At 38.6% G+C, this 22,936-nt stretch overlaps 1 protein-coding gene across 3 annotated transcripts in view; it reads left to right on the forward strand.

The window, feature by feature from the left end:
* Window positions 1–4,717: 4,717 nt before the first annotated feature.
* GRIK2 (glutamate ionotropic receptor kainate type subunit 2) overlaps window positions 4,718–22,936 on the forward strand; it is a 351,000-nt gene continuing 332,781 nt past the window's right edge. For all 3 annotated transcript variants that reach the window (XM_058802832.1, XM_058802833.1, XM_058802834.1), the window contains exon 1: window positions 4,718–4,933. In XM_058802832.1, coding sequence (XP_058658815.1) covers window positions 4,819–4,933 — 115 coding nt within the window. In that variant the 5' untranslated portion in view covers window positions 4,718–4,818. The remainder of the gene's footprint in view (window positions 4,934–22,936) is intronic.

The raw sequence follows: 22,936 nt of genomic DNA on the forward strand, positions 1-22,936 counted from the left end.
GCGTTCTTTGGGGGAGCATCCATCGCTAAAGTAGCCAGGGCGCTGACACTCTCTGGAAAGCAAGAGACATTCCTGCCTACGGAGTGCAGGCATGATAGCAAGAGCCTTGCGTGCACTGAGAAGGAATTGAATAGATTGTAATGGAAACCTCTCTTCCCATTCTCCTTAGAAACTTTTGGGGCAATACAGCAGGAAAAGCATAAAGCATCATCATTTTCCTCAAAAAAATCTTGCACAGCTTCCCCAACCCCAAAGGAAGCTGAAGGGACCAAAGGCTGATCTGTAGATCATGTCAGAAGTATTTGTTTTTGCTGCTTAAAACTTGCTAGGAAAGTGCATTGCTGTGATACTCAAAAGTGCCGGAACAAGAAAGTCTATTGCACACTCACTTCATTAATTAGAATACAAGTCTTTCCACTAGCTAAAAATTAATTACCATCTTAAAATGTCATTAATCTTTGGTGCAGCAGAAACTTGGTTGTAAATTTGGACTGAGATAATAACAAACAGAGAAGGACCTATGGGGTTTTTTTTATAGCTGGTGGGAGTGAAATGCCAGTGGGCCGCAATTTGTTTTAAATGATAATATCAACATTCATTTGAATACATTGGCAAACGTTTTAGAAGGGAGGACTGTGTTACTGCTTTGTCAGCAAAGCTGCAATACTTGATTCTAGAGATCTAGAGATGCTGGTCAGGTGTTGCAGTAAGCTGTGGCTCTCCTCACACCAGATTGCAACAGCAGGAGGACTGTGGTGGCATGTGAATCCAAAACGTTTGCAAGGATTTGGTGAAAAGTGTCCGAGAAACATTTGGGGGACCATATGTTGTACATACATTGAATTTATAGCAGCTGTTGTTGTGAGAGGTCAAAATAGTAGATTACGTGATATAAAAACCTCACTGTCTGTTCTTAGAGGCACAGCTATGACCTGAAAATAAAAGCCCATTCCTTTTTAAAGTAATATGATAAAACTATACATCCCAGTAGGTGGCAGCTAGCTGGAACTGGGTTAACTTTTAAAATGATAACAGCACATAAAAATTAGATCTGATGGGAAAAGCTCCTGATATAGTAAGGTAATCAGAATCACATATCTCCCCTTTCCAAATGAAACATTATGTACATAATGTACACCATTTATACTTGACACACAGCTAAAACTGCAGTAGGTTTTTATTACCCAGAAAAGATGTAAGGCCTCAGACTGTCGCTCCTTCTTCCCCTGTCTATAGCTGGATTACTATTTTTCATATCAGCTACACTTGAACAGAGCCCTGTGTATTAAAGATGTTCTTGTGTATTGGAGATGTGTTACCACCACGTCTACAGTAGATGACCAAACAAATCAAAACATATATCCAAGGAATTGTAGATTTCCCAGCTGATGATCAATGAAGTGGAGAGGGCAGTTTCATACAGACTTTAATATGAAAAGAGCTGTGTAAGAGTGGTGACAGGATCTCAAAACAGAAGACCAGCTTATCTACCATGACATTTTATTAGGGATTTCCAGACTTTGAATTGTACATCTCACAGGGAAAGAAATATTGAAGGCACTAAGACTATTTACCTGTTTTCATGTTGAAATCAGTCTGGAGGATGCAAGAAGGTATTCTTTTCTTTTTCATTAAGAAGTAGTGGAATTAAAGTCCAAATAACAGAAAAGGAGTCTAGGGTAGGGAAGACTGAGACTTTAGTCAGTTATATAGTCTATAAGTGATCTTCAGTCACCAAATATTTAGCGTGTTCTAAACATCTGATGTCTTGTAAGATTTGATTTTTTTATATAAGGGACTTGTATTCTTGAGAAAATATTTCTGGGCTAACTACGATTTTTTTTCAAGGTGGGAGCTAGGGTTTGAAAGAAGGAGGAGGAATGTTAATACAGAGCATTAGGTGATGTCTGATAGTAGATAAGGAGGACATCGGTGCTTCTTCTGAACCCATAAAATAGCTGGCTAGCTAAGATAATAGAGGGCATAATATATATCTCTAAAGAAGCCGATAAGAGATTTTAATTTCCTTTCCTCGCTGTGGGATGAGTGGGGAGGGTGAAAGCCCCCGGCTGAAGCGGGGGGCGGCCGGGCGCGCTGTCCGCGGTGCTGAAGGGGCGCCGGGGCCGCTCCGGGCGCTGTCCGCGGTGCTGAGGCCGCCGGGGGCTGGCGGGGGAAGCAAACTCGGAGCGAGCCTCAGGCGTCAGACCCGGGGCTGCAGCGTGGGCTGCTGCGTGTTTAATAGTAACAGCAATGAATTAACCACAAGTTGTTTCATTATTCCAGTTCTAAACGCCTCCGTGAGTTAGGTGCCCTGTTGGGCTGAGATTACAGGTAGCTGTATTGTTTTTTTCTAAGAGAGCTTAGAGAATCAAACTGGTAACAGGAGTCACTTTGTCCAAAGTTCATGTATTGTTTAATGTGCTAAACCTGACGACGAATATTATATTTTCAAAACTTCTCACCAAAACAAAATTTTAAAAATAATAAAAAAAATCCAGTTAGACTGCAAGCTACACCTGAGCATTAAAGACGTATCTAAATCATATCCTTTATTTCAGCAACACCAGGGAGGGAGGCAATGAACTTTCACAGTGTTCACGTGGGTTGGTTTTATTTCTCCTTGGACTATGAAAAAATAGAAACCAGTAGAAGAGAATAAATGAAATAGTAAATAGAAGAAAAAGCAGCTCTCTGCATTTTTTACTGGGAGATATTCTAAGTGTGAACTGAAGGAGTCGCTAGATATCCTTGCTTTTAACACTAGGTGTTCTTTTCAAAGTGCTCCAATAGTCAAATCGTCTGATTGAATTCCCTGCTAGACTGCAGAACTAGCCATTCATGATACTTATTTTTGACACTGCAGTTATGCCTCCATCTTAAGGAAAAAAAAATCAATGATGTTTAATAATCCTCTCGCAGACTGTACATTTCTTTTCATCAGCATTTTACAGTATTTTAAGTAAAAGTGTGCAGAGGAAATCAGTAAGGCAAAATGATAAAAAGTTACTTAGAATTGCTAACACTTCTAGGGGTACAGAGCACAAACACTACAAGTTATAATCCTAATGCTGCTGTTACTTATTTACAGGTCTACAACACACAGATGTTAATTAAGAATAAACTGTAACTTACCTCTGCCATGCTCTGCTTCTGATAGATTTCACAGAGTGTTCTCATTAGCTTGGCATCATTGATATTTACGTCTGTAAAGTCTATGTTCTTCTGTATGTATCTGTGGGGAAAGGCTCCTAGTTATATTTTCTTTATTAATGAAAAGCAAAGGAGGGAGATAAAGGAGACAAAAGAAGTCTGTAGGAGGAATGTAGGAAAAAATTAATTCATTTTCCTGATGAGAAATACAGGAATTATTCTTCAGTGTTTGTAGTAAAGCTCAAGCAGGTTCAGCAAATCCTGACTTAGATTGCAAAGTCTGACAGTCCTGGTTTAATGTATTTCAGTGGATGCAGACACATAACTAATTGCATTTCCAAGGAAAATCTGAAGTAGTCCACAGAATGGGTTTATCTTTGGAACATCTGGTCAAAACCCAAAAATCTGTGGCTGCATTTCCAGATATGAACTCAGTATCCCATTATCAAATGGGGAATGCTGTTGTTCTCACTGAGGACAGCAAAATGACAAACTACATAGGTCATAGTATAGGGAGGAACAGCAACATTTCCACAATACTGGAGTGAAAAGAAAGCAGAGTGCAAATTGAGAGTGGCAGAATAAAGTGAAAATCGCAAACTAGTAAATCCCCTAGTTACTGTCTTTTAAGCAACACTGCAATTTCAAGCAAGTTTAGTGAAACAGGTCTGTGCATTCAACAAGGTTGTTCCAGCGCTGCCGATTCCTGTTACCTTGCAAAAGCAGCCTGGTGCTCCGTTATCACTGAGTCCGGAGCAAGTTCCTAGGGACAGTCACTACACAAGCCACAGCATTTATCCTACATCATGCACTAAAATGAGTAACAGTTAATGACTGTAATTTTTCCCCCCCAAACCTGAACGTTACTGTGATAACCTGCATGACTTTGTTGTCAGCCTTCTCTTTCACAACTCCAAAGCTAAGTGATCTCGACCCAAGCAGTCAGCTATTGAAATACAGGAATTGATTGTCACACAACCGATTCCCTTCTCCCTTCCAGCAGCACTCCCCCCCCGCCCCCCCTGCCCTCCCGCCCCTTTAGCCATTGTTCAGAACAACTGAATAACTGATAACAATAAGAAGTATGTAAATATAACCGAGCTGGGGTTTTTTTCCCCTCCGAAAAAGCTGGGCGATCAGATCGGTTGCATAATAGAAATTGGGAAGGCTGTCTGGCAGGCAGCCTTAAGCAGAGAAGAGCTATCTCAATTTCTCTCACTTAATCTTGGCTGCGCGTCAGAAGCTGTGCAGCAGTGCAGTAGAACGGGAGCGCGGCAAAGGCTCCGCCAGTGAAACGCGGGCGCTCGCTGTGTGGCGGCACCTCAGCGGTCTCTCGAGCTGGATTACCGATTGATTTTCCTCCTTTCTCGCCTCCCAGGTTTACTCGGCTGGACGCTGTGTGTGTTTGGATTTCTCAAGGATTCTCCCCCGACTAACATGGATGTCCCACCATTCCTTGCAGTTGAAGGTTGCTCCTTGGCGCAGTGAATGAAGAACATGCAGGGATTGCTAATGGGTTTGGGAAGCGTAGACTCTCTGCTCTCTCTGTGACCATGCCGTGATCGTATCTGAGGGCCGCCAGTTTGCGTATCCTCATTCTCACCCTACCGGGAAACCTGACGGCTCAGAAGGGGGAAGTAAGGCAGCGCGTGTGTGCATAGAAACATCATGAAGATTATTTCCCGTATTGTAACTAATTCAGTCTTCAGATGCACCATTAGACTCCTTCTTTGCTTACTGTGGATTGGATATTCTCAAGGAACCACACATGTATTAAGATTTGGTAAGATTTCCCGACACTTTTTTCATTGTGTGTTTAAGCTTGAATGCGATGTGCGTAGGATTGACTCCGAAGGGGATGCTGGGGGAGAGCTGGGACGTGCTGCCGGAGTCGGGCAGCGAAGTCCCTCTTTATTTTGCATCCGGAGGGATGAATTGCTGTGTGATTTTTTTTTTCTGTCGCTGCTGCTCATTGTAGCCGTAGTAACGGCACGATGGTGATGATAATTATAATAACAATAGAAAAAAGAGTGGCGAACGTGTTGCCTAAGGCTCTGCGCAGCTTGTGTGGCTTCCTCGTAATTGTTTCCATTGTTTTGCATTATTGTTTCCCTGGTAGGGGAAAGCATGGCTAATACGGTGATCCATCAGTTGAAAACCTGTCAAGTAGTTGTTGAGTTTCGGCCGCCCGTCTCTGATCCCCCGAGCCGATCCCGTGCGGCCGTAACGCTGTGATTTGAGACCTCTGGGCTGATTTCCTTTGAAGTATCTGTCTGTTTGCTTGACATTTGAGTGGCGTTTTGGGTTAGAGAAGAGATGATTTATGTCTTGAGCGGTGCTCGGGGAAGAGCTTTTACGGTACCTTTCGAAAGCACAGCTTTTCTATGCGAGGAAAGTTGTAGGAGTTCCTCCCGCTCCCGGGGAAAAAAAGAAAAAAAAAAAAAAAAAGGCAAGCAGGCAAGCAGATCAGAATGGCATTTCAAGAGTAGAGAGGGTTTACAGTTTAAAGGCTATCCCAGCTGGACCAGGGCACTGACCTTAGGAGCTCTGCCTGTGCAAGGGCGCACGTTCGTGTGTCTAAGCAAGCAAGGGACAAATTCCAGCCGCTGCATCCCCTACAGAAGTTTTGCAGCGAGGAAGGGCAGGACGGAAAGTTCGGAAAGCAGGTCCGAAGGGGTCTGTGCGGCCGGGGATGTCCTTCGGTGCTAGTCCGGGGCGAGATACGATGGGAGCCCCGCATCAGCATCCTCCTGGTCGCCCGGGTACAGCGGGTGAGCCTCGGCGGGGGGCGGCCAGCAAGGGACAGGCTGAAAATTGCTCCCCCATACAAGCAGCATCCTCTGTGCCTGCCGACAGCGCGGGTGGCCGGAGCAAGAGCGGATCTCCCGCATTCCCGCTGTCCGCGATAAACTGAGGCAGCCGCTGCATCCATTTCTTTGGGGCACAGAAATCTCTTGCCTTTGCCTGAGAATAATGCCTTGGTTTGTATCTATTTTAATTTAATTCAGCACCCCCGCACACAGTTTTATATGGAGGGGAAGGTGAGTAATGATTAAAAAGTCACCAGGCTGTTACCAATCTCTGAATTCCTAGCAGCACTTTTTTTCCTGCTTCCATCTGGTCTAAAGGTGGTGCTTATGGCACGTTGCTCTTAGCAACCGCCCTCAGGAATGCCTGTTTCTTTGGACATGGCGAAACGGGCCCGTATGTCACTGTGGGGTCTATTTTGCAATCAGTCTGATCCATAATCATCGCCTTGAGTTTAGCGCTAGGGTGCCTGTAACATGGCACTGGCCGGCTGTCTGTCTTTCCATGGGTCTGTCTCTAGGAGCCCGAGTTACTTTCAGGTACAGCTGTGTAAACAAACATCCTCCTGGTCACGGCACTAGCGAGAGGTGCACTTTCCTTCTTTAGAGCGGAATTCCCTCTGAAGTGTCAGTCTGGTGTACCCTGGGGACAGCCCTGCAGAGCAGCGCTCCGGCAATAAATAACCCCGTTAGAGCAATAAATAACCCCGCGGCTGAAAGGTGATGCAGCGCGTCTCTGCTGCCCAGTGACATGGTGGTGTGTGTGAATGTTTTACTGGGCTAACTTCCCTTCCCAGCTGTCTCCTGGTCACACAGCTGGCCAACGAGTTGCGCTCACTCCGCTGTTTGTAGCAGCCTTTGAAAAGAATTGTCGCCAAACCATCACTGAACATTAAAAGTAGGTAGGGAGAAGTTGATAAGTTTATTTTGTTGTGGAGAATGTTAGACGTGAAAAGAGCAGGAAGACTTTTGCCTTGCTTATCCGGGCCTGTTGCACACCTCAGTTTTAAAGGAGTCTGCATTTAGCTTAGTCCGGGCTAACTCACTCTGTCTGTAACCACGGGAGAACTTCCACGCCTTCTCCAAAGGCTGACATCTCTGTCTCTGCGTAGGACATAGCAGGGTGGAGGGAGGGAGCAGGGACTGAGCTGCGGGAAATCTTTGGTTATTTCTGAGGGGGAACTCCCCACCGCCCCCTCTGGGTTCCCGTGCTATCAGTCCCTTTGGGATGTCCTTGCGGCCAGGAGGACGGGATGCCGTGGAGCCCTTCCCGAGGAGAAGGGGGAGCTGAGGAGATTCCCTCCAGAAGGCAGCCTGCCAGCCCTCGCTCTCCTTCCTCAGCCAGCAGTGCTATGGCAACAGGGGAGAGCTTGAAGCCTGCCAGAGCTGCAGCCCCCTCATTCCTCCTGTGCAAATTAGCCACCATGGATTCGCATTGTCCTTCCCACGGCTGCTCTCATTGTTGGGACTAGCCAGCGCGTCCTTTCTCTCCCTCCCTCTCTCTCTCAAGCTACCTTTCAGCAACCACACAGGGAAGTCGGACCGCCTGGGCTATTTGTCAGATTCGGGAGGTTGTTTCTGTCTGTACCTTATGGAGCAAACACGGAGAGAGGGTGGCGCGATGGCACCGCTGCCTCCCCGGCGACACTTGTAAGGCATCTGGACACCTGCCTGTTGCTGCTGCCGGAGCTGGGCATCACACCTGGCGCCCTTCCTGAGTGCCACATTGCTTCATGGGCCATGCCAGCAGTCTCCCTCCCTTGCCCTTTCTGAACAGCTTCCCACAAGCGAGCCCAGGGAGCGCTGGAGATGAGGTTTGTCTCTACGGCACGCGAGGGTGTCAGGTGGGACCAGCCCTAAATCATTGATGCGGATAAAAGGATGAGTCCCACCTTGACGAGGGAGAAAAGCAGCAGCCTAGTATTTGTCTCTCCGCTGTGCTAAGTGTGATGGAAACCTTTTCCTTATCACTTGGCAGCGAACAAAAGCCAAAGTACGTGACCGCCGGCACATCCTTTACGTTATCGGGGATCACATTTCGCAGCTTTCCGATTCACCGCTCCTGTGTGTGCTCAGACACACGGCAGCGGCTCCCAAGAAATTCCAGGGAGCTCGGCGGATCCAGAGCCCAGCCGATCGGCCCCTCTGCCCATGACGTGGGGCAGGGTACATAGGGCCTCTTTTCTCGGTCTGCCTTTACCCCCTAAAGGCATCTCAACACCTTGTCCCCGAAATGCTGAATTAACAAGCCCATTAAGAGCTGTCAAACACCTGTAATTGCTCACCTGTGTTTTCAGAAACCCACCCCTTGTCTTGTCCAAGGCAGTAAGAGCCTGGGCTATTTAAATCCCATTTTTTTCCCCCACCTACTACCACTATATGGAGCTGGGTTGTCAGCACTTTGAAGTCTGGGGCGCTCTAAAATGTCCTTTTTATTTAAACTGCTCGTTTCCGGCCTTGTCTCTACTGCTGTGAGCAGCTCCTCCTTCCTACAGCAAAGGTGTGAAGAGAGACCTGTGATGGGAAGGTGAAAGAGGTTTGTCCACTGTATTTGCTCTCATTATTCCTGGAAATGTGATGAAAGACTAAAGATCTACGCTGCAGGGTGCTCACTTACCTGATAGGTTTTAACCCACTTTGTGTGATGTTTTATTTTCTTCAGGACATTTAAGAAGGGTAAAGACAAGTAGAGGCATATACCTGTAGTTTTGACTTTTTGGTGCTTTGGAGTTGCCTGACTTGAAGCAGATGAGAGAGGGAGCTGAATGTTTTGTGTTACAATGAGCTACAAAGGAAGGGTGTGTGCGTGCATGTGGCTTCTTCCAGCTTAAAAGCAAAAGAAAGTCAAGAGAGAGATAGGAAAACTTTTCAAAGGAAAAAGGAAGAGTTTTGAACTCTCACCAGAAGCATTTCTTACTAGTGACTATTTTTTAATTTTTTTTAATACTACGCCAAGTCCCCATGAAGGCTAGCACTTTCCCATTGCCCTACATAATAATCATAGCAAATCAAGTATTATAAAATAGTGTACTCTTTGTGATTTAGAAAAAGTCCCCCTCATTTTTCAACTTCTTTGTGGGAACCCCCAGAGGGGAATTGCTAGACGTTTGAGTCTTCCTCTGTGAAGATTTAGCATGGGTTTCATCTGACATGGCACTTCTTAGCTGAGCTCTTTTGTCTCAAACAGATTGAGTTTATCTCCATATAATTGTTTTTATGAGCTCCAGTGTGGTAAAACCAGCGAAGAGGCTGGATCGTTGCATCCACTGCCTGTGGAGGTGACACTGGGTGTCAAAACATGGTTCTGGCATTCAGGAGACCATTTTAAAATGGTAGCAATTAAAGCCAGTGAAGTTATGGCACAGCAGTGGGAACAAGCTCTGTGCAGATGTGTGAGACGAGGTCAAGTGAAAAATACCTGCTGGGTAATCGAGTGGAGTTTTCTTAAGTGAGTTGCATTAAACTTCCTGGATATGTACTTTCTTTCCTTTGGATTTTGCACTGATATCCTTTTAGTGGGAGAAGGTAAGGTTTCCACCTCTATTTGAGAGAAACAAACAATTGTACTTATCTTGTTTGAGTGGGAAAGCAGTCTGCCTTCAGATCAAGAGTGTGATGAAAATCTGCAAGCCAAACTCTCATGGCAGCCCTCGGGGGTCTGTGTCTTGGCAAGTCCAGCATTCAGAGCCAATGAAAAATTTACTGCCAAGGAGAAGAATCTTTCAATATCTGTTAACATCCTCACGAAGATGAGTTCAAAATCAGTCTTACAAACAACAACAGGAATCTTTGAAAGAAGAGTAAGGTTAAGAGCCTCGGGAAGGCAGCAAGGGGGTGAGAAGCATTGTTATTGACTGGTCTAGATTAAACAGCACAGAGGAAGATTTCAATTTGATAACGTCACAACCCTTCCTGTTTTTCTTTGCTGCTTCTGCTGACAATTTTGTAAGGTAATTAAATTGGCTGATTGAAGTCACAGTGGTCATGGGGCGATAAAAACCGTTTGGATTTAATGGAATTTAGAAACAACGGTGCACTGCACACAACTCTTACAGAACGAGAATTTTAATGACTCATTCAGGGTGCTGACTACATAGAACGTCCTGGATGAGTTTAATTGAAAGGGCAAAGCTGATTAGCTGTATACAGTCTTTATTGCACTAGATAGGGGAATTAGACTTATCCTTTTAAAATACTCATTATTGCATTATCAAGATTTAATGTAGGTTAAGAAAACTTTCATCCATGTGGGCTTTCTGGAATATCCCCAGATCCTTTCACCCAGCGTTTGGAACACCAATAGTCTCATAAAATGATTTTCACACAATTGCTGATAGCTTGAATTCTTACTGACTGCTTATTCTTACTGATAACTTGCTTCTTACTGACTGCTACTTGTCCTTTGAAGAGATGCAATGTTCAAGTAATGCCTCCAGTTAAATGTGGTTGCTGAAAGAAATGGTTTCTGCCACCAGAGATAAAAAACTAGAGAAAAGGAGATTTTTCTAAATTCAAATACTAGAGTTTAGTTTTATTAGTTTAGATTTAGACGTGTTTTCCCCCATTTATCTATGTATTTATTTTATACCAGAGAAAATCCCCTCAATTTAGAGAAAAAAGCAAACCAAACATTTTGTAGTCATTGTAAATAAAGCAGATCTTTGTACTCTACTTAATGTATTTACCTTGTCTGTTTCTGAGTTTTAACCTTCATCCCCTCTAATCTCTTTCAGAGGAACAATTACTAGAAGGTATGTCAATAATGCAAAAGAGAAAATAGAGGGTGTCTTATTTCCATACTCCCCAATCTGCAAGGCAAATTAATTTTTCCTGAATAAGCTTTTTATAGTGTTGTGCTGTAATGTATGTTGGAAGATTAGATTAAACAGCATGATAACATAATGACATAATGTCATTATGCTGTCACATCTTAACTGGAATATGGAGAATCAAAGATCACTGTTATATTAATACTTATCATTTTGTGCATGTCTTATGCCATCCATGCTGTGTTCCCCCCTTTCTTCTCCTCACTCTCGCCCCATTTCTCCCCCCCGAATACTTTAGTTCCTTTGTTATAAAACAATAGTATTGGGCACCTTCAATTTAAACAGCCAGAGCTCTCAGTAATGCAAAGAATACAGAACAAATAAGTGATGATCATTATTCCAATAGTGGAGCTCAGCCAGATTTGGATAAAGCAGGTGTTATAGTAGAGCGATGTAAAACACTTAGCAAACTCAAAAGCATAATCTAAATTTCATTAACAGTACTTCTTAATGAATTAAAACCACCGTGCTTTTTTTCCTTTAGGCAAAATTTAGAAGTGAAAAATGGGTGCAAATGTTCAAGTCAAGAATGCTCTTTTTGCATTGCTGCAGAACTATGCTTGTATCAAAATTTGCAGGTGACTTGGATCAGTCATGATTCAAATTTCCTTGAATATTATTCTTCTAGTCCAAAATTCTATTGAAACACAGTAACTCATCTAGGAATGTGTTTGGTGGGTTGCTTTGAAATGAAATACACAATTTTTAGATAACAATTTTTTTTCAAGTGTTTCCACTTCCAGGTGTTTCTGCCTGGGGCATAGAAAAAGAGGTTCCCTGCTGGTATTGTCAGTGGAGACTACAGTAGGAGTAGTTTAAAGCACAGCTACACTGTAGAGTTTAGATCGGAAAGTTTGTTCTTAGTTCACAGTAAACTTTGTTATCTGTGCACTGGAAGGAAAAGTCATTTATGGGTTTTAGAGACTCTAATTTTTGGAGAAGATACATTAATGTACATTAACTGAATGTCTGTTTTATTATATTATTATTTCCACTCACAGACTCTTTAAAACCTATTTTTTTTTTTTCCAAAAAACCCCCGTGATTTGGATTTGAGGTCAATTGAACTAGGAGTGTTGAAAGTGTCTGTCAGTCTTCTGTCATGAAACCCCTCATTGTTGGAATCATTAATTCTTGTACAAGGCTTCATAACTGACAGAAGAACAGTCCAGGAAGAACTTTCCTATTTTGCTGTCAGGAACTGTTGTTAATTTCAAATTTTGATTACTTTTTTCCCCCTCTTCTTTTCTTTTATCATTATATTTTACTTTGTCTCCGTTTACTAATTTGAAAAACATACTATCTGATTCCAGTATGTATAGCTAAAAGTTAGGGTCATATATTTACAGACAAATGGAAAAATGTGGTTTCATTGATGGGCAGAATAATTTTGAGAGAAAAATATTTGATTTTTTTTTTTTTTTTAAATTTTTGATCCTGTATTTGATCCTTTCCTCGCACTTTGTCTTTTTCCTTATTTACTTTGAAATGGTGAAATGAAAAATGATTACTTAAATGAAAGAGAAATGCATATTTGAATATGTTTTTTTTTCCTGGTCCTTCTTGTAAAGTCTTTGTTTTTCTAACTTTCTGAGAAAATCCATGGAAAAAGTAAAAAAAAGATCTGGAAGTCCTCATTTCTGTCTTGAAACTAAACTCCTAGTCTAAGCCATGCCTTAGGGCTCCTCTGCAGCATTTGGGGAGTGAAAGAGGCAGAAGGATTAGACAAGGTTGACTTAAGCTGGATAAGTCTGAGATGGCTTAAGTTAGGCTAGATGAACCATGTCTCTCATGGAATCAGCAACATGGGGAAGTCAAAGTGGGGTTTTTTGTTTTCTCCCCAGGCTTTGGTGTCTATCACAACATATTGCATTTTTTTCAGATGGAAATTTATGATGATGATATATCAATGGATCATCAGTTTCTTCCTGACACAAAAATACAAAAATGCTGAATTAGACACTGTTCACTCATTCTGCTAAACACTTGCCAGCAAGTGGGTGGTGCTTGTTTTCACAATAGATAATCATAGTTAGTCCTGTAAATGAGGACTTGTTTGTGAACACATATATTTAACTGATTACTTTACAGAAATTTATTGAATAAAGCTTATCAAGTTTCTTCAAAAGGTGTAGAAATATTTCACTCTGAAAAACTGTGCCATCTTTGTACACAGTTCCTTATGTATGTCCAGTACAGTGTTTTAAATTGCTACATTACTCTGAATGCAGAAATATCTATTACTTTAAAATGTTTTTGTCCTAAGGTAATTGATACTGAATATAAAACACTTTTCTTAAAAATAAAACATATACATGATTAGGTAATAATCCGGGTAAATTTATTAAAGATTAGTTTATTGAACCTGCCATCCATTTGGGCTTTTGTCCTTCTCTGGGAGCTAAATATATACAAGCTATTTCAATCAGCTCAAGAGCTAAACATATGTCAGCTATATCAATCAACTCACATTTATGCTGTTATTTAGAAGTTGCACAATTAGGACATGATTTACCAAAGAGTCCATAATTAAAATAATTACACTAGTAAGCATGAAACATTTATAAGAAAATCTGAGTCTCACAGTTCACAATGGTAAAATTTGACTTTCACTTTTTAAAGCATGTAAGCAAATATTTTCAGTCCTGCCCCAACTGTTCAGATTGCAAAACTTTGATGAAGCCAGTTCTTCTACTTACTTGGAAACCAATTAATTCTTCTGTTTCTACCTATATTTTTATAGTGTGAGTGCTCAGTCATCAGTCAGTACCATACATTGAGATTGTCAGAGATGTACAGTCCTTGAGAGTTTAGTGCAAAGTTGACTTATGATGGTGTGCTTTTATATTTACACCACAGATGAGAGGAAATTATGTAAAGTCTCTTATGTAGCGATTCGAAACAACAATTTATGGATCAAATATTGGAATAAGATAACTTGCTGTATGCCTGAGGTCTGATTATTCTCTTTGTTCTGCTCAGTGGCTTATGTTAATATGGAGTGAAATAAGAATCAAAGCTGTAAGCTGTAGCATGCTGTTTAGGAAAAGAGTAGCTTAGATTCCTCTCATGCTAAAATGAAGAAATTGTGTTAAAGTTCATGGGTGTTTGCCAGTTTATCCTAGGTACAGTCATTGCCTCTATGAACTGGTGTTGGAGTATTCCTAAGTTGCATGATTAGGTCCATAGAGATGTTGAATACAACACTCTTCAAGCCAAACCAGCTGTGCTGGTTACCATTAGCAAAGGTGCTAATTCCAGGACCTGTCTTTCCTTGTAATTTTTTTTCCCAATTATCTTTTAAAGTTACACTACCTTTTTTTGCACCTCCATTTGTTGTTCACTTATTATTTACCTTAACAATATAGAGGCATGAACTATAAAACAAATGCAACATCATGAAAATATTTGACTGATGGTGCTTTTTGGTTTGGATTTTTTTTTAAAGTTGGAAATGGTATACTTGTTGGTTACTGCAGTTCAATAGTAGAATAACCTGTTTTACTGATCAAATACTGTAACACAATCAGAAATATTGTACTATGTAGAAATATATGTAAATTACAGTAGCAAACATAAAGATTGCATATTCTGTAAGAGAAAACTATTTTCTAAAGCAATAATCTCACTGATATTTGGAACATTTATCCTACAAGGCAGGAAATCTTTAAAAGAAGTTCCATGATACTTATTTGTTAAGAATTTGAGTAAAAAGGTACTTTAGAAAAATTAGAATGACACAGAGTACTGTACAAGAGCAGAATTAATTTTCTTTTAAAATGCTTAATCACAGTGGTTTTAGGTTTTATATATTAATGGGAATATGTATGTTCACATTTTATGCATTTTAATAGCAAATATTTAAAAAAAATGCTTAAAAATGTAATGGAGAACTTTTAATAAACTATCATCATGTATTTGAGTATTAAAATTCATCTTTCTTATTTGGCCACTAAATGACCAATATCAGGATTGAGCCCTAGGGAATCAAACTTGAAACTCCTTTGCTTGTCCAGTTTCTGCTCTTCAGCAATGTTTACAGTTTTCATGTACACTATACTAATAAAGTTGGGATTTTTTATTCAAATCATAAGAAAACCTTACCCTAGCCACATTTTCAAGTTAATGATTATGCATTTTAAAAAATACTTATATACTGCTTAGAAATACCTATTTTCTCTGGCATTTTGAGGCACCCATATATACTTCTAGTCCCTTCAGCAATGGACGTTTGATGTCTCACTCTCTAAATCAGATTTTTGAAAATATTACTGTGCAAAATTCAAATGCAAGGCCAATGACTGGTCATAGCTAATTTGAGAGGAAACTTGGTACTCTTATTTTTAAAAGAAAATATCAATTACTGAAGGAGTATGTCTTGCTAATTTTTAACAACTGTGCTTTTGAACCTGTCCATTTTCAAAGCTAAGTTTTTGGTGCTTTCCTTCATACCCTGAGGTGCTGATCTATTTCAGTCAATGAACTACTTGGACATGCTCCCAGAGAACAACACTGTTCTCTTCATTTTGTTGAAAGAAAAACAGTTGATAAGTGGGATGGAGGTGGTTTGAACAAAATAATGCAGATGAATTCAAGGCCATCAGTGCTGAACAAATAACAGAAAGGAATTGAAGAGGGTTAATGGAAAAAAACCCCACTGTTTGTCTAAGAAGGCCATATACAATTGGGCAAATAGTAAGATTTTTGTTTCTGTCTAGTCAAAATCAAACATAAAGACAACATTTGACAAAATGATCAGATAATTTAGCAAAATAAACATTGCTTTATTTTTTTTTTAAACCAAGAATTTATTCAGTTACATCCCTCTGCTTGTTATTGAATATTGAGTATGATGTGTACATAAAGAGCAGAAACATAGTTAAATAATTTGGTTTTGCCTAGATTTGATCTTTTCTTAGCCTTGAAAGAAGCATGCATGGGGTCGGTTCAGGAGAAATGGTACAACCTGTGCATACCTCATCTGTAAGCAACTGAGGGAAGAAAATGGAAATTTGTGAAAGATACATGTGACTTCCTTCCAGTAATGCTATATGTATTTGTTTGGATGTCCTTGAGAAGGAAAGACTATAACATATGAGTGTTATTAAGGCTTATCTCTTCAGATCTTAACAGACTCTGTCATTCACGACATTCAATATGCCTGCAGAAACTGACTGTGTGCCTGTGATACAGCTAAGAAAAATGTGTTCAAAAATGCATTAAATCAGATTTTATAATGTCTTTTCAAACCTGCCTAAACAATGAAAAGTCACATTTAAAGATCAAATCAATGTTAGTCAGTCAGAGCATGCTCAGTGTTGTCCATTTGTGACCTTTTGTGTCCAGACATTGGAGATTTCAAATTGAGCTGTAGATTTCTATTGTTCTGTGATCATCAGTGTTCATTAAACATTACTTTTGTTATAATTTAAAGTAAGGCTATACCCTGTTGTCAAATAAGGAGTGTGGCTTGCTTTTCAGAGTATTTTTTTACTCTTTTCATTCATGGGAAGATGCTTGAGTTGGATAAAGTTGTTGTATTTAGCTGTTGTGTGGCCGCAGGCAGTCTGTTCACAATAATTTCCTTTTTTGTCCTTACTGTCATCTTCTAGTTTATAGGAGTTGTAACACATATTTTTGGAAGCATTCTACACTTTGTTTCTACAGGCAACTGGTGTTCTACTCACCAGAACCTATCTGATGGTTCTAAGGACAGAAAAGTAGAAGCGCTTTGTCTTCTACTCCACTGTGGTTGTATACTTAAAAATATTTTCACCAATCCATGTTAACAATTGGTTATTGTACTTCTGATAAGTCCCTTTACTTATTTTTGGCAATAATTTGAATGTCACAAAGTTTTCTTTGTGACTTGAACAAAGGAACTAAGCAGCAATAATTTCACAAGTGCAGCTCTATGTGAATGTGTGCAAACACACACACACAGAGATTTTTTGTGCTGTGGTGACCCAAATGCAGGAAAAAAAGGTGGGAGTATGTTTCCTTTGCTGGAGTTATCATTAATGTAAACCAGGAGAAGTGCCTGAGGGTGCATCAGAGGTCTTTGATAGAAGGGCTCATAATGATTATCCATCTGCTTCCTGACAAGTAGTGTGAGCCTGGGATAGCAAAGAGATGTGAAGGTGAAAGAATGTGTTCTAACAGGGTGTGATCATCATGAATATTTTCAAAGTGGTCTTGAAAATAAAAAAATTCAAGCAATAAAACATGAAATTTAGCAAAGAATGCACTAAGTAAAGCATATTTATGACAGAAAAAAAGAGGACACTAGAATTTCCTATCCTAAAAAAATAGGAATTCCTTCATTCTTTCTGTGAATGAAGCTGAGGATGTATACGTGCTCCTACCCACAACACCCCACTGCAACTGCTAAAATGTAGAAGTGGTTCTTGTTAAGACATCAACTCTGTTTGCCATGGACCAAAATTCTTGGCGTAAGGGAAATCTTAATTTATAGAGGATTTACCTGTGTGAGAACCATAGTAACTTCCTTTCAGTACACTTTTAAGAGGAGATAATTACGCCAATGTTTCAGGGTTCAGCTAGCAGTGCTGTAAATCAGTAGAGCCTTGTGAAGTCCATTTCTGCTACAGTATAATCTCTTAGTGAGATTAAAGCTACAGTACTGCAACAAACCTCTAGGTGAGTTTTTTGAGCCTTTACTATAAGGAACCAGGATATGCTGAGCTTTTAGTTCTTTGCTGATCAATTATGGGAACTCCTGAGGAGGCAGAAGATTATTATCATTACTTCTGTATTTGACTCCTCTATTTCATCAGGCACATTTTCTAGAAAACCTTACCCACATGGATAACCGCCCAAACATAGTTAGTAGGTTGAAAGCCAGATGAGATTTTAATTCCATGAATCCCCTGTTCAACAATAATTTTAAAGACCAAGAAGCTGAAGTAGTAATAAAATAGTAGTTTAAATTTTAGAGTTCATGTAGCTCTGATATTGAATTAATAAATGGAAAATAATTTTGTGTATTTTGTGAGAAAGTAAACCCACTGATAACCAGAAAATATTTGCTTTGGTGTCACCACAAATGTAGTTGAGGTATTAAGCAAAAAGAGAGGAAAACTGGAAAAGGGTTAGTCTAGGTTTTATTGAAATATTTTATGGTTGGTGAAGACTGCTTTGTGCTGTTATACAAAATTTCAAAAAATTTTCTATCAGTGCTGGCAAGGAATAGGGGTATGCTAAGATTTTCAGATGCTTTATGAGTACTTAAATGCCCTAAGTTCAATATTTCATAGATACAGTGTTAGTAACCTGGACTACAATGCTTTTGATTTTTCAAATATTTTTAGCCCATGTTTTATAATTGTCTCTTAACAATTTTTTTTTCAATATTTTTAGAAATTAGTTACCTTTCAATATAATTTCATATCTTTAAGAAAACCAGTTATGTTTATTTACTTCACAGGGAAAATTTTTTTAACACATTGATTATTTCAGAACTAGGACTAATGTTAAAGCTTCTGTAAAAAGTGCTATATATTTAAATAAAACCCCTAAAACATTATCATGATTCCAGCATTGTATATATTTATAATAGTTTTTTCAGTAGCAACCAAATGTTTTCCTTTTTGTCTTATGGAAACACTTTGTTCAGTAACACAAAGTGGCACAAAACTTTTTCAAATAAACTCAAGTTCCATTTAAAAATGCTTTAAATTATTATATGTAAAAAAAATATTGGTCACTACATTCACCAATATTTTCATTGACAACTGTAAAAAAACAAATTATCTGAATTTCCATGATCATATTTCACTACTGCACTTCCACAACCTTTTCTGCTGCAGGGCTGAATGTCTTTGCCTGAGTATTACTTTACCAAGTATTAACTGTGCCTTGTTCCATTAGTATTCCATATTCTTCCTTGCCATATGACATCTTTTACTGGTATTTCAGCATTTATGTAGAAGAAAGAGTTAATTTAAAGACTTTAAATTGTCATTGAAGATCTCCAGTGTAATGTAGTAAAATACTAAACAGAGTCCTGACAATTTTGCTTCTCTGAGGTTTGTGTCAGCAGTGATGTGTATGCCTCTGGGTATGAAGAGATATGGAGGACGGTGTTTTTAGCTGCACAAGCTACTATCTAACTTGGCAGCTTCTTGTCTCATTTCTCTCAGAAGAAAAATGTATTCAGCTGGGGTAAAAATGTGAAAAAGTTTATAGGAAACTTGGAGTTGAGTGCTTTGATCTTACTTATTAAACCAACCAAAACAAGTAATTTAAAAAAACCCTGAAACCCCAAACTAAAATACCCCTCCAAACCAACCCATTACAATTGTTTTAAAGACTGGAAAATACTATTTCAAGAGTGCAGAAACTACAGAGCATAGTTTCATGCTATACTCAAACAGTGCTGCTGAGAAATGTTACTGTGGCACAAGAAAATAACTGTTGGCCATTGTTAAATAGATAGATCATTCTGATCTGACCTTGATCAGAGAAAGTTTATTATTCAAAGTAATCTCACAGCTGCCCAGTAGCTGTTGAGAAGCCCAGATCAGCTCACTGCTTATAAGGAATAGAGCTGTATTATTTTATTTTTCAGTATTTTAATGTTGATATTTTATTAAAGGCATTGTGATTGTGTAGTTTAAACAGTTGGAGTTTTCATCCACAGAGCAAGATTCTTCATGTGTCAGTTTTCTAGAACTATTTCTTTTGTTCAAAAGAAAGAGCCGTAAGTATAACCATACATAAAACTGATGACAGAAATAGGAGATGATTCATTATAAATAAATCTTAACCTTGGTCAAGGATCTTGTATTATCTATCTAATTTATCCTTTCTTGAGAGGGATCTACCATGACCATGCCTTTTTGACTGCATACTACTCCAGTAAATAGATAAATGTTGGTAAAGACCAGACAAACACAAGAGAGAGAAACTTCAATCATGTTAAAACCAAGTATTATTTGTAAAAGAATGCAAATTTAAGTGAATACCATTCCTAAATCCCTGTAGTTCTTGGTAATTTACCAATAGTTATGAAGTTATTTTTTAGGATGCTGTTAAATGCTGAAAATTTATTAAATAAATAAAGTTATCTTTTTAGAAAGAATGTTAGTCAGCCATGCGCCACAATTGGATTTTACATTTGTTTTTACAGGTGCATCAGTCAGATTACAATGGGAAAAGCTGTGTTTCAGAACTGGGTGTCTCACTTTCATGTTGGTTCTCAAAACATTCTTAAATCCATTCTAATCCTGCTTAATAATAATATTAAATGTTGTTATGGTAGTGATATAAAATTCCTGTATGTGCTTTGCGAAGCATTAAAATTGCATTTTAAGAGTTGTCGTGGTAGGTCATAGGGTTCCACTTGAAGTGTTAGAGAAGAAAAAAGCTCACATAGAAAATTAAACATTTCCTAAGTCCTATTTTTGCTTATGGAAATAAGAGGTACGTATTTTGTCATGTGCCTGTGCTCTTGAATTAGAGTACACCTATTGGAATTCACCATACATACTTTTCATTCTGATCAAAATAACAAACAATTTTTTACCTGTGGATAAACTTGATTTTTAAAATTAAAGTCTGGTCGACAATCATAGGTTATGCTTAATGACCATACATTTTGCATTTAAAAACTTTCGGCTTTTAAATGTGAGTAAGCTTGGAATCTCTGTTTTTTTTTTTTTTAATTTTTTTTGGTTGTTGTTGTTTTTGGTTTGTTTGGGTTTTTTTGTTTGTTTTTTTTTTTTTTTTGGTAGGTCTTCTTTAGGGTATTTTGGGCGTCCTTTTTGTGTTTGGGTTTTTTTGATCCATAATAAATTCATAATGCTTTTTTAATTCAATGAAATTCCTCAAGTTTGGTTTTGAGTCAGCATTCTGAGGAATCTGTCAACATGAATAAGATATCTACTTCCTGATAAAACCAAATCCTCCTTCCCCAGTCTGGTCACAATTTTTTTTTTTTTTTCAGTTTTTGCACAAATAATCTTTGATTCTTACACTGCATTTTCTACACTTGCTATTTGTGCTTGGGCATGCACTTGGGGGTACAGCCACTCTGGATCATACATCATCTGATTCTTTTTCTGAAAGGAGAGAACTCCTAAAAGTTAACATTTGACTTTAATTCTTTCACATTTTTTCCATTATTAATGTTTGGCTGATGAGACCAGCATGTATGACAGTAGTCGATTTTACTGTTACTTTGTTATTGAAGCTTTTCTTTGCTCAGACTTGTCATGTTGAATCTCCCATTGCTGGGAGGTTGGTTTTCCCTCACATTTTAACACACTGTTGGGGTAATCTCAAAGATAGGCAGTTGGCTTGCAAGAGATTTTATGGCTGGCTAAAGGCCTGTAAACAGAAAAAATTGTCTGTTAAGGAATCTAAGAGTTGATGGATTAACTTCTTACATTATATTAAAGAGTCAGGAAATGCTAAGAACAAGTTGAAATATGCATCTATAAACAAATAGAATCTGAAAATTATTTATTTGATTTTGACTCAGGTTCAGGGTTTATTGAATCCAGAATGATTCTGTGTGCTTACAGGCTTGACTTAGAAAAGTATACCCTACTGAGCTGGATAACTGTGAAACAAAACAATTCTTCAAAGATACTTAAATCTGATTACTTGAGACTAGTCAAATACCTATCTGCTTAGAATCACAGCATTCAATGAAATTGAGACTGTAATGAATGACTTCAGTAATACAGAAGTTAAATATTCCCAGAAATGATAGTAAAAACTTTGCTTTACATCTTAACTTCACAATTTTGATTTGAAGCTTAATGCGATTTCCAGCTTCAGAAAAGATTCTGCAATTTCCTTGGCAAATTTATGAAAATATATCCAAATAACATAATTGTTTTACAAGGAATCTCTGTATTGTTCAAAGCAAGTATTGTGGACCCTTTCACTTGTTGTATGTTTCCTAAAATAAATGTTATTTTGAAGCACATATATCAAATCAAAACAGATGGGTCTCGAAACAAAGCATATGGGTATACATATGCCTAGAATGTTCTTTAGAATGAACCTCCAATGAGCTGTGCTATAGAATTGTTGGGAAATGCTCTCCTGGTGAAGTGACTGTTTTTGTCTTTTTAGATACCACTGGAAACGTAGGTATTTAACAGCAAAATTTTACTGTTATTATGTTTACAACATAATATCAGTGGGTGCTGGCAAATTACTCGCAATGTTTCCAGCACTACTTCCAGTAAAATGTTTCCAGTGTAACTGTAGACAGCATCATATGAACAGAACTCATGTTTTTTGCTGTTCTTGAGCTGGGTGAAATGTAGGCAGGAAAATATGAAATATCTTCAAGCAGTAACTAAATAATGTAAGTGTTTGTTTTCACTTGTGGAATGTGTTACTATTCTGTGACTATTTTTGGCTGTTTTCTTCTTGTCTTGATCTTGGAACACCTAAATGCCAACATCTCAATATGCACATACAGCAGCCTGACTAACTCCTTTAAAAATGAATTGAATTAGTTTTTATGTCTGAGGGAAATCTCAGGAACAGATAATTTGGCAGGGCTCATACAGTAAACATTATTTTCTATAACTAGAAATGCATTTTCAATAATTTATTTTTCAGTGGAAGTAAATGCTGTCAAATTAACATATTGCTTCTCTTAGAATATGCTGCTGAATGTCTGAAAAATTCCAAAGGTGGAATTTCCATTTTGCACTGTGACTGCTTTAAATAAAAGAATATTGCTATACAATTTTAAACCTTAAGAACTGAGTAATGAATAATAGCTCCTGGACTTCTGTGTTCCGTTTTTTGTTTTATATTCAGTTTCCATTAATTTCCTTCTTCATTAATCCCACAGCTTTATCCATCGTTTGCAATTTCAAGCTAGAGAAAACAAATTAAGGAAAAAAACTCCTGTTAATTGACTTTATTTGCTTTAATGCTGCTAGCCCATATTATCTGCTCTCATAAATTGAGTTTGGGATTGCCAGCTTTAAGGGTATTACACTGCATTTTGGGATGCTGCCAGCATATCCTGAGTAAATATATTTAAATCAAAGCTAAGCTGCTTAAAATATTCATGTTATGCTCTTAGTATGGTTTAGAGGAATGTGAAACCATTTAAGACTTGCAAACCTGTTTTATGGCAAAAAATGCATTGGGCAT

The sequence above is a fragment of the Ammospiza caudacuta genome, chromosome 3, assembly GCF_027887145.1.
Source record: "Ammospiza caudacuta isolate bAmmCau1 chromosome 3, bAmmCau1.pri, whole genome shotgun sequence".
Taxonomy (NCBI): Eukaryota; Metazoa; Chordata; class Aves; order Passeriformes; family Passerellidae; genus Ammospiza; species Ammospiza caudacuta.